We start from the raw sequence: 12,387 nt of genomic DNA on the forward strand, positions 1-12,387 counted from the left end.
ACAATTTCTAGTGGCGGCCCTGTATATTGCACTCCTTCCCAGAGTACATCAGATAATTTATTGGGTTTAACTGATAGGGTTATCCGAGGATGAAGATCTTTCTGAGACTTCAGAGTATGAACTTTCTGGGTCGGAGTCTGTTGCCTCTAATCCTCCAGCTGCGGAGGAACCAGACTTTAGTTTTAGGAATTTGTGCTTTCTTCTAAAGGAATTCAGAGGTTCCAGAGGCTAAATTGCCTGATGAACCTATAATTCCTAAATTGGATAGAGTTTGAGGACAGGGTGGTGCCATATCGTTCCCTGCTCCTGTTAGATGGCGAACATTATTAAGAATGAATGGGACAGGATTGGATTCCTTTTTCCCCTCTTCTTCCTTTATCAAATTGTTCCCGGTTCTGGACTCTCAATGGAGTTGTGAGGTTCCGTCCCTAAATGGGATAGTGTTATCTTCACCCTTGCTAAACGTACTACTATCCCACTGGAGGATAGAATTTGAGGACAGGGTGGTGCCATATCCTTCCCTGCTCCTGTTAGATGGCTAACATTATTAAGAATGAATGGGACAGGATTGGATTTCTTTTTCCCTTCTGGCGTTATTTTCACCCTTGTTAAATGTACTACTATCCCACTGGAGGATAGTTCTTCGTTTGTAGAGCTCATGGATAAAAGATGGAAACTCTGATAAGATGTTTCAACATACGGAATATTTGTTTGGTGTGACTCCTTATAGGATTTGATCGGGGTGGAGGGTCCCCTCAACGTTACTCGGGAAAGATTTACGGCCTTGAGGGTTGCTAATTCTTTTATCTGTGACAGATTATTCGCTTGAATGCTATAGCTTCAGCTTTCTGTTCAGGCCCGCTGGGCTCTGGCTGAAGTCATGGTCTGCGGATATGACATCTAAGTCTAGACTTCTTCCCTCCCCTTTAAGGGATTGATTTTGTTTGGTCCAGGCCTGGACTTAATTATCTTCACGGTCACAGGGGGCATGGGTGCCCTCCTACTGCAAGAGTATATGAACTAGTCTAAGGGACAATTTTCATTCCTTTCGTTCTGATAAAGCCCATGTCAACAGTCCTCCGCTAAGCCAGAGCAAACCAAGAGCTTTTGGAACCTGGCTCAGTCCTGGAATAAATCTAAGCAGAGCAAGAAGCCACCGAGTCCAAGTCGGCATGAACGGGCAGTCCCCGGTCCTCTTCTGGATCATGTAGGAGGCAGTATGTCACTCTTTTCAGTCGCTTGGTTCAGGAACGTGCAGTATCCATGGGTCCTGGAGGTCATAGCTCAGGGTTACAAGATAGATTTTAAGTCTCAGCCACCCAAGGGCAGATTCCTCCTGTCTTCCTGACAGAAAGGAGGGAAGCCTTTTTGGGGTATCTACAGGATCCGTCCTCTTAGGAGTTATTGTCCCGGTGCCTATCGCAGTGAGAGGTTTGGGATACTATTCAAACCTTTTTGTGGTCCCTAAGAAGGAGGGAATTTTCCGTCTGATTCTGGACTTAAACTGCTTAAGTACGTTTTTAAATGCCCCCTTGTTCAAGATGGAGACAATAAGGTCCATTCTTCCCCTCGTTCGAGAAGGGCAGTTCATGACCACGATAGATATGAAGGATGCTCCATTCACGTACCAATCCTCAAGGACCACTTCCAGTTCCTAAGGCTTGCGTTCCTGGACCATCACTTACAGTTTATTGTCTTCCGTTTGGTTTAGCTGTGGCTCCAAGAAACTTTTCGAAGAGTGGACCATTCGGAATCTCTCCTCTGTCTTCTTCGATCCCATGGATGGAAGATAATCTAGAGAGAGTTCTCTTGTATCAAGTACCAGGGTAGGATCACAGGTACTATAATAGTCTCCTTAGACATAAGAATATTTCTAACAGACCAAAGGCGTTGCAAGCTAGCTTCAACATGTCTTGCCCTCCAGATCTCTTTAAAACCATCTGTGGCTCAGTGTATGGAGGTGGTCTCATGGTGTCCAGCATGGACATCATTTCTTTTGCCAGGTTTCACTTCAGACTATTGCAACTGTGCATGCTGAAGTAGTGGAACGGCAATCATTCAGATCTGTCTCTGGACAATCGGTCAAGAGAATCGCTCACTTAGTGGTTTTGTCCGGATCACTTGTCCTGAGGGACGTCCATCTCAAGACCATCCTGGGTGATTGTCACTGTGGTTGCGAGTCTGTCAGGATGGGGAGCTGTTTGGGATGCCAGGAAGGCACAGGGCCCATGGTCTCAGGAGGTAAAGCTCCCTCCTGATCTCATTTTGGATCTTTGGGCAATCTACAATGCTCTAAATGCTTTGACCTCTACTGGGTTCGTCCCAGTTAATCAGATTCCAATCAGACAATATGTCCTCGGTGGCTTACATCAACCATGAGGGGGAACGAGAAGCTCCCTAGTTATGATGAAAGTATCTCAGATTCTGGTGTGGGGGAGACCCACATTTGTTCAAGGTCAGCTATCCACATTCCAGGTGTGGACAACTGGGAAGCGGATTTCCTCATCAGATAATCCTTTCATCCGGGGGAATTGTCTCTCCATCCCAAGTGTTTGCAGAGATTTGCAAGATCAAGATTCTTTTGATGTCTCAATACCAAGCTACCCAGATATGGGTCGAGGTACAGGGATCCTCAGGCGGAGATAACAGATGCAGTACCGGTGCCTTGGAGGTTTAATCTAATTTATCCTTTCCGGGCGTTACCAGTAATTCTTTGTGTAGTGGCTCGAGTCAAGCAGGCGTCAGTGATACTGATTGCTCCGTCTTGGAAACGAAGGATATGGTTCATGGATCTAGTGGGGATGTCATCATCTTCTCCGTAGAAGTTATTTTGTCGCAGGGATCTGCTGACCAAGGTCTCTTTGTTTATCAATGTCTAGATTCTCTGAGGCTGACTGCGTGGAGATTGAACACTTATTCCTAGCCAAGAGAGGGTTTTCTTAGAATTATTTTTACTCTCATTCAAGCTTGTAAGCTGGTTGCTCATCACATCTATCATAAGATGTGGAGGACCTACTTATTCTGTTCTCCAGGATGAACTGGAGAAGGGCTTTTCTGAAAGTTCCCTGAAGGGACAGTTTTCAGCCCTGTCTGTGTTACTGCACAAGAGGTTCGCTGAGCTTCCAGATGTGCTGTTATTTGTTAAGGCTCTGCTGGGATCAGACCTGTGTTTATAGCTAAGGCTTAAAGTTTTGCATTGGGCTCCTTTGGAGCCTATGCATGAAGTAGACATTAAATTGTTGTCTTGGAAGGTTCCTTTTCTACTGGCTATTGCTTATGAGCGCAGAGTATCTGTGATTGCTGCCTTGCAATGCGTCCCTCCTTATCTGACTTTTCATGCCAATAAGGTTGTTTACAAACCAAGTTAGGTTTTCTTCCTATGGTTGTGTCAATTCACAACAGCAATCAAGAGATTGTGGTTCCTTTCTTATGTCCTAATCCTTCTTCGTCGAAGGAACGTTTACAACGTATTTCTGGATGTGGTTTGTGCCTTGAAGTTCTATCTTCGGGCCACTTTCTCTGTTTGTTCTCCTTCCGGGAAGCGTAGGGGTCAGAGGGCCTCTTCGACTTCCTTATCTTTTTGACTGAGGAGTGTCATCTGCATAGAGACGGCGAGACATAAGGATTACGGCTCATTCTACAAGAGTAGTGGTTTCCTCTTGGGCCTTCAAAAATTAGGCCTCTATGAATTAGATTTGTAAGGCGGCTTACCTGGTTCTCCTTACATTCTTTTGTGAAATTTTACAAATTTGACGTTTTTGCTTCAGCAGAAGCTGTTTTAGGCAGAAAGGTTCTGCAGGCTGTGGTGCCCTCAGTATACTGTCTGCCTTCTGTTACCCTCCCGTTTTTTCATTCAGTGTCCTCTAGAGCTTGGGTATATCTTCCCACAAGTAATGAATGAAGAAGTGGACTCTCCTCCCATTAAGATGAAAAACATAAATTATGCTTACCTGATAATTTTATTTCCATCTGTGGGAGGAGAGTCCACTGCTCCCGCCCGTTTGCTCCGGTGGGCGGATCTAAATTTAATATTATTCTTCTGGCACCATATATGCTCTGATATTTCTCCTACTGTTTCCTTGTTCCCTTGGCAGAATGACTGGGGGATGAGGGGAGTGGGGGAGGTATTTAAGCCTTTGGCTGGGGTGTCTTTGCCTTCTCCTGGTGGCCAGGTTCTTAATTCCCACAAGTAATGAATGAAGCAGTGGACTCTCCTCCCACAGATGGAAATTAAATTATCAGGTAAGCATAATTTATGTTTTTGTCAGGATTAGGTAAGTAACATTTAAAATAGCCAGATGACCACTTTTGCTACTTTGACCACTTTACTAAATTGATGTCAAAGGCATACAAATTTGAAAGAGGGGGACCTTCATGCTTTTTTGGGTTGTAATAAAAAAGGTATAGGGGCCACCTTGTGCCAGAGCAGAAATAAAAGCAGATTTTTTTTGCCATGTGATCACTGTCACCACAGTGATTTTCTGTAGGTGCAGTTGCTAAGGGAGCTTAGATTGAGCGGTTTGAACCTCCTACCATCCAGCTACACTGGCACCGCCCCTTTGTGATGTCACTACACATATGTAGTGACATTGGGAGCACTGAAGCATTAGGAGTGCTAACAACTAGGTCCCGTTGCCCTAAGGCTTGTAGTGTGAGGGGATCGATGAGAACCGTTTTAGTTCACTGATCCCCCTGGGTGAAAACCACTGGTTATCCTACCCACACAGATCACAATGCGCATGATGACATCTGGACATCATTATCATTGATGTAGTTACAATTTCAACCAGTTTATCTCCAGGCTCTTCACCTCAGGATTTTTCAACCCAGTAATGTGTTCAAATATGGCAGTCCATCTTACCTAGTTCCTATCCATAATATCACTTTAATTTATCTCATTTTAATGCTATATCTGCTTGTCACTCATCATCTTCACTTAAAGAAGCTGATATTGACAATATCTACCCACCTTGGGTCTTCTTAAACTCTTCTGCAAGGTACATAGCTTCTTCCTGGATTCTCTCTTCAATGCCTTTCTTTCCCATTCCAAAATTTCTCAAAGTCGTAATGGAAAATCTACGCATATTCTTCCAACATTCACCATTGCTAAAGACGATCCCTGAAGATAATTTACAAGAAATTGTGTTGATTCGGTTACTGGGGGGATCTAACAGTTGGCTTGATGTCAACTAGGTGCTAAAACATGAAATATGAAATGAGATAATCATTTGTTAATATTTTGTTTTACAGTATATGACCACTTAAAGGGATACTAAACCCAATTTTTTTTAATGATTCAGATTCATGATACATTTAGTCACCAATCCGCAAGCGCAACCCAGGTGCTGAACCAAAAATGGGCCGGCTCCTAAGTTTACATTATTGCTTTTCAAATAAAGATAGCAAGAGAATGAAGAAAAAGTCATAATAGGAGTAAATTACAAACGCCTAGATTACGAGTTTGGCGTTACCCTTAAAAAGCAGCGTTGAGAGGTCCCAACTCTGCTTTTTAACGTCCGTTGGTATTACGAGTTTTGCAGGTACAGGCTCACCGCTCACTTTTCTTCCACGTCTCGCGGCTACCCCAAATCCCCTTACGTCAATTGCGTATCCTATCTTTTTAATGGGATTAGCCTAACGCCGGTATTAAGAGTCTTGGAAGAAGTAAGCGGTAGACCCTCTCCTGTCAAGACTCCTACCGCATTTAAAAGTCAGTAGTTAAGAGTTTTATGGGCTGACGCCGGAACATAAAACTCTTAACTAAAGTGCTAAAAGTACACTAACACCCATAAACTACCTATTAACCCCTAAACTGAGCCCCCCCCCCACATCGGAAACACTTTAATAAATATATTAACCCCTAATCTGCCGCACTCCCGCCTCGCAAACACTAGTGAAATTTTATTAACTCCTAATCTGCCTTCCCTAACATTGCCGACACATACTTACATTTATTAACCCCTAATCTGCCACCCCCAACGTCACCGCTACTATATTAAAGGTATTAAGCCCTAAACCTAAGTCTAAGTCTAACCCTAACACCCCCCTAATTTAAATATAATTTAAATTAAACAAAATAAATTTAACATAATTATATAAATTAATCCTATTTAAAACTAAATACTTACCGATAAAATAAACCCTAAGCTAGCTACAATATAACTAATAGTTACATTGTAGCTAGCTTAGGATTTATATTTATTTTACAGGCAACTTTGTATTTATTTTAACTAGGTACAATAGTTATTAACTATTTAATAACTACCTAGCTAAAATAAGTACAAAATTACTTGTAAAATAAATCCTAACCTAAGTTACAATTACATCTAACACTACACTATCATTAAATAAATTACCTAAACTACCTACAATTAATTACAATTAAATTAAATAAACTAAATTACGAAAAAAAAAAAAAACACTAAATTACAGGAAAAAAAAGAATTACAAGAATTTTAAACGAATTACACCTAATCTAATCCCCCTGATAAAATAAAAAAGCCCCCCAAAATAATAAAATTCCCTACCCTATACTAAATAACAAATAGCCCTTAAAAAGGGCCTTTTGCGGGGCATTGCCCCAAAGTAATCAGCTCTTTCACCTGTAAAAAAAATACAATACCCCCACAACATTAAAACCCACCACCCACACACCCAACCCTACTCTAAAACCCACCCAACCCCCCCTTAATAAAACCTAACACTACCCCGCTGAAGATCTCCCTAACTTGAGCCGTCTTCACCCAGCCGGGCACAAGTGGTCCTCCAGAGGGTCCGAAGTCTTCATCCGATCTGGGCAGAAGAGATCCTCCAAGCGGCAGAAGTCTTCATCCAAGCGGCATCTTCTATCTTCATCCATCCGGAGCGGAGCGGGTCCATCTTCAATCCAGCCGACGCGGAGCCATCCTCTTCAAAAGACGTCCTAACACTGAATGAAGGTTCCTTTAAATGAAGTCATCCAAGATGATCAGCCAATAGGATGGAGCTCGCATTCTATTGGCTGTTCCAATCAGCCAATAGAATGCGAGCTCAATCCTATTGGCTGATCCAATAAGCCAATAGGATTTTTTCTACCTTAAATTCGATTGGCTGATAGAATCCTATCAGCCAATCGGAATTCAAGGGACGCCATCTTGGATGACGTCATTTAAAGGAACCTTCATTCAGTATTAGGACGTCGTTTTAAGAGGATGGCTCCGTGTCGGCTGGATTGAAGATGGACCCGCTCTGCTCCGGATGGATGAAGATAGAAGATGCCGCTTGGATGAAGACTTCTGTGGCTTGGAGGACCTCTTCTGCCCGGATCGAATGAAGACTTCGGACCCCCTGGAGGACCACTTGTGCCCGGCTGGGTGAAGACGGCTCAAGGTAGGGAGATCTTCAGGGAGGTAGTGTTTTTTTAAGGGGGGATTGGGTGGGTTTTAGACTAGGGTTGGGTGTGTGGGTGGTAGGTTTTAATGTTGGGGGTTATTGTATTTTTTTTACAGGTGAAAGAGATGATTACTTTGGGGCAATGCCCCGCAAAAGGCCCTTTTAAGGGCTATTTGTAATTAAGTATAGGGTAGGGAATTTTATTATTTTGGGGGGCTTTTTTATTTTATTAGGGGGATTAGATTAGGTGTAATTAGTTTAAAATTCTTGTAATTCTTTTTTTTCTGTGATTTAGTGGGGGGGGGGGTTTCGTACTTTAGTCTATTTAATTTAATTGTAGGTAGTTTAGGTAATTTATTTAATGATAGTGTAGTCTTAGGTGTAATTGTAACTTAGGTTAGGATTTATTTTACAGGTCATTTTGTACTTATTTTAGCTAGGTAGTTATTAAATAGTTAATAACTATTTAATAACTATTGTACCTAGTTAAAATAAATACAAAGTTGCCTGTAAAATAAATATAAATCCTAAGCTAGCTACAATGTAACTATTAGTTATATTGTAGCTATCTTAGGCCTAGATTTAGAGTTCGGCGGTAGCCGTCAAAACCAGCGTTAGAGGCTCCTAACGCTGGTTTTGGCCGCCCGCTGGTATTTGGAGTCAGTGATTAAAGGGTCTAACGCTCACTTTACAGCCGCGACTTTTCCATACCGCAGATCCCCCTACGCCATTTGCGTAGCCTATCTTTTCAATGGGATCTTTCTAACGCTGGTATTTAGAGTCGTTTCTGCAGTGAGCGTTAGAGCTCTAACGACAAGATTCCAGCCGCCTGAAAATAGCAGGAGTTAAGAGCTTTCTGGCTAACGCCGGTTCATAAAGCTCTTAACTACTGTACCCTAAACTACACTAACACACATAAACTACCTATGTACCCCTAAACCGAGGTCCCCCCACATCGCCGCCACTCGATTAAAATTTTTAACCCCTAATCTGCCGACCGCCACCTACGTTATACTTATGTACCCCTAATCTGCTGCCCCTAACCCCGCCGACCCCTATATTATATTTATTAACCCCTAACTTGCCCCACACAACGTCGCCGCAAGCTACTTAAAATAATTAACCCCTAATCTTCCGACCGCAAATCGCCGCCACCTACGTTATCCCTATGTACCCCTAATCTTCTGCCCCTAACATCGCCGACCCCTATGTTATATTTATTAACCCCTAATCTGCCCCCCACAACGTCGCCGACACCTACCTACACTTATTAACCCCTAATCTGCCGAGCGGACCTGAGCGCTACTATAATAAAGTTATTAACCCCTAATCCGCCTCACTAACCCTATCATAAATAGTATTAACCCCTAATCTGCCCTCCCTAACATCGCCGACACCTACCTTCAATTATTAACCCCTAATCTGCCGACCGGAGCTCACCGCTATTCTAATAAATGTATTAACCCCTAAAGCTAAGTCTAACCCTAACACTAACACCCCCCTAAGTTAAATATAATTTTTATCTAACGAAATAAATTAACTCTTATTAAATAAATGATTCCTATTTAAAGCTAAATACTTACCTGTAAAATAAATCCTAATATAGCTACAATATAAATTACATTTATATTATAGCTATTTTAGGATTAATATTTATTTTACAGGTAACTTTGTATTTATTTTAACCAGGTACAATAGCTATTAAATAGTTAAGAACTATTTAATAGTTACCTAGTTAAAATAATAACAAATTTACCTGTAAAATAAATCCTAACCTAAGTTATAATTAAACCTAACACTACCCTATCAATAAAATAATTAAATAAACTACCTACAATTACCTACAATTAACCTAACACTACACTATCAATAAATTAATTAAACACAATTGCTACAAATAAATACAATTAAATAAACTATCTAAAGTACAAAAAATAAAAAAGAACTAAGTTACAGAAAATAAAAAAATATTTACAAACATAAGAAAAATATTACAACAATTTTAAACTAATTACACCTACTCTAAGCCCCCTAATAAAATAACAAAGACCCCCAAAATAAAAAATTCCCTACCCTATTCTAAATTTAAAAAGTTACAAGCTCTTTTACCTTACCAGCCCTGAACCGGGCCCTTTGCGGGGCATGCCCCAAGAAGTTCAGCTCTTTTGCCTGTAAAAGAAAACATACAATACCCCCCCCCCAACATTACAACCCACCACCCACATACCCCTAATCTAACCCAAACCCCCCTTAAATAAACCTAACACTAAGCCCCTGATGATCTTCCTACCTTGTCTTCACCATGCCAGGTTCACCGATCCGTCCTGGCTCCAAGATCTTCATCCAACCCAAGCGGGGGCTAGACATCCACTGAAGAAGTCCAGAAGAGGGTCCAAAGTCTTCCTCCTATCCGGCAAGAAGAGGACATCCGGACCGGCAAACATCTTCTCCAAGCGGCATCTTCTATGTTCTTCCATCCGATGACGACCGGCTCCATCTTGAAGACCTCCAGCGCGGATCCATCCTCTTCTTCCGACGACTAGACGACGAATGACGGTTCCTTTAAGGGACGTCATCCAAGATGGCGTCCCTCGAATTCCGATTGGCTGATAGGATTCTATCAGCCAATCGGAATTAAGGTAGGAATTTTCTGATTGGCTGATGGAATCAGCCAATCAGAATCAAGTTCAATCCGATTGGCTGATCCAATCAGCCAATCAGATTGAGCTCGCATTCTATTGGCTGTTCCGATCAGCCAATACAATGCGAGCTCAATCTGATTGGCTGATTGGATCAGCCAATCGGATTGAACTTGATTCTGATTGGCTGATTCCATCAGCCAATCAGAAAATTCCTACCTTAATTCCGATTGGCTGATAGAATCCTATCAGCCAATCGGAATTCGAGGGACGCCATCTTGGATGACGTCCCTTAAAGGAACCGTCATTCGTCGTCTAGTCGTCGGAAGAAGAGGATGGATCCGCGCTGGAGGTCTTCAAGATGGAGCCGGTCGTCATCGGATGGAAGAACATAGAAGATGCCGCTTGGAGAAGATGTTTGCCGGTCCGGATGTCCTCTTCTTGCCGGATAGGAGGAAGACTTTGGACCCTCTTCTGGACTTCTTCAGTGGATGTCTAGCCCCCGCTTGGGTTGGATGAAGATCTTGGAGCCAGGACGGATCGGTGAACCTGGCATGGTGAAGACAAGGTAGGAAGATCATCAGGGGCTTAGTGTTAGGTTTATTTAAGGGGGGTTTGGGTTAGATTAGGGGTATGTGGGTGGTGGGTTGTAATGTTGGGGGGGGGGTATTGTATGTTTTCTTTTACAGGCAAAAGAGCTGAAATTCTTGGGGCATGCCCCGCAAAGGGCCCTGTTCAGGGCTGGTAAGGTAAAAGAGCTTGTAACTTTTTAAATTTAGAATAGGGTAGGGAATTTTTTATTTTGGGGGTCTTTGTTATTTTATTAGGGGGCTTAGAGTAGGTGTAATTAGTTTAAAATTGTTGTAATATTTTTCTTATGTTTGTAAATATTTTTTTTATTTTCTGTAACTTAGTTCTTTTTTATTTTTTGTACTTTAGATAGTTTATTGAATTGTATTTATTTGTAGCAATTGTGTTTAATTAATTTATTGATAGTGTAGTGTTAGGTTAATTGTAGGTAATTGTAGGTAGTTTATTTAATTATTTTATTGATAGGGTAGTGTTAGGTTTAATTATAACTTAGGTTAGGATTTATTTTACAGGTAAATTTGTAATTATTTTAACTAGGTAACTATTAAATAGTTCTTAACTATTTAATAGCTATTGTACCTGGTTAAAATAAATACAAAGTTACCTGTAAAATAAATATTAATCCTAAAATAGCTATAATATAATTATAATTTATATTGTAGCTATATTAGGGTTTATTTTACAGGTAAGTATTTAGCTTTAAATAGGAATCATTTATTTAATAAGAGTTAATTTATTTCGTTAGATAAAAATTATATTTAACTTAGGGGGGTGTTAGTGTTAGGGTTAGACTTAGCTTTAGGGGTTAATACATTTATTAGAATAGCGGTGAGCTCCGGTCGGCAGATTAGGGGTTAATAATTGAAGGTAGGTGTCGGCGATGTTAGGGAGGGCAGATTAGGGGTTAATACTATTTATGATAGGGTTAGTGAGGCGGATTAGGGGTTAATAACTTTATTATAGTAGCGCTCAGGTCCGCTCGGCAGATTAGGGGTTAATAAGTGTAGGTAGGTGTCGGCGACGTTGTGGGGGGCAGATTAGGGGTTAATAAATATAACATAGGGGTCGGCGATGTTAGGGCAGCAGATTAGGGGTACATAGGGATAACGTAGGTGGCGGCGGTTTACGGAGCGGCAGATTAGGGGTTAAAAGTGTAATGCAGGGGTCAGCGATAGCGGGAGCGGCAGATTAGGGGTTAGTAAGTGTAAGGCTAGGGGTGTTTAGACTCGGGGTACATGTTAGAGTGTTAGGTGCAGACGTAGGAAGTGTTTCCCCATAGGAAACAATGGGGCTGCGTTAGGAGCTGAACGCTGCTTTTTTGCAGGTGTTAGGTTTTTTTTCAGCTCAAACAGCCCCATTGTTTCCTATGGGAGAATCGTGCACGAGCACGTTTTTGAGGCCGGCCGCGTCCGTAAGCAACTCTGGTATCGAGAGTTGTATTTGCGGTAAAAATGCTCTACGCTCCTTTTTTGGAGCCTAACGCAGCATTTGTTTGAACTCTCGATACCAGAGTTAAATTTATGGTGCGGCCAGAAAAAAACCCGCGGAGCGTTAACAGCCCTTTTACCGCCAAACTCCAAATCTAGCCGTTAGGGTTTATTTTATCGGTATTAATTATTTAATTATATTAAATTTATTTTGTTTAATTTAAATTATATTTAAGTTAGGGGGTGTTAGGGTTAGGGTTAGACTTAGGTTTAGGGGTTAATAAATTTATAATAGTGGCGGCGACGTTGACGGCGGCAGATTAGGGGTTAATAAATTTAATATAGTTGCGGCAACATTG

At 41.6% G+C, this 12,387-nt stretch overlaps 1 protein-coding gene across 1 annotated transcript in view; it reads right to left on the bottom strand.

Moving 5' to 3' along the window:
• LOC128666860 (cytochrome P450 2A4) overlaps positions 1-12,387 on the bottom strand; it is an 87,372-nt gene that overhangs the window by 18,111 nt on the left and 56,874 nt on the right. Inside the window, exon 4 of the mRNA XM_053721661.1 lies at positions 4,970-5,119. Coding sequence (XP_053577636.1) covers positions 4,970-5,119 — 150 coding nt within the window. The remainder of the gene's footprint in view (positions 1-4,969; positions 5,120-12,387) is intronic.

The sequence above is a fragment of the Bombina bombina genome, chromosome 7 (genome assembly GCF_027579735.1).
Source record: "Bombina bombina isolate aBomBom1 chromosome 7, aBomBom1.pri, whole genome shotgun sequence".
NCBI classification, from domain to species: domain Eukaryota; kingdom Metazoa; phylum Chordata; class Amphibia; order Anura; family Bombinatoridae; genus Bombina; species Bombina bombina.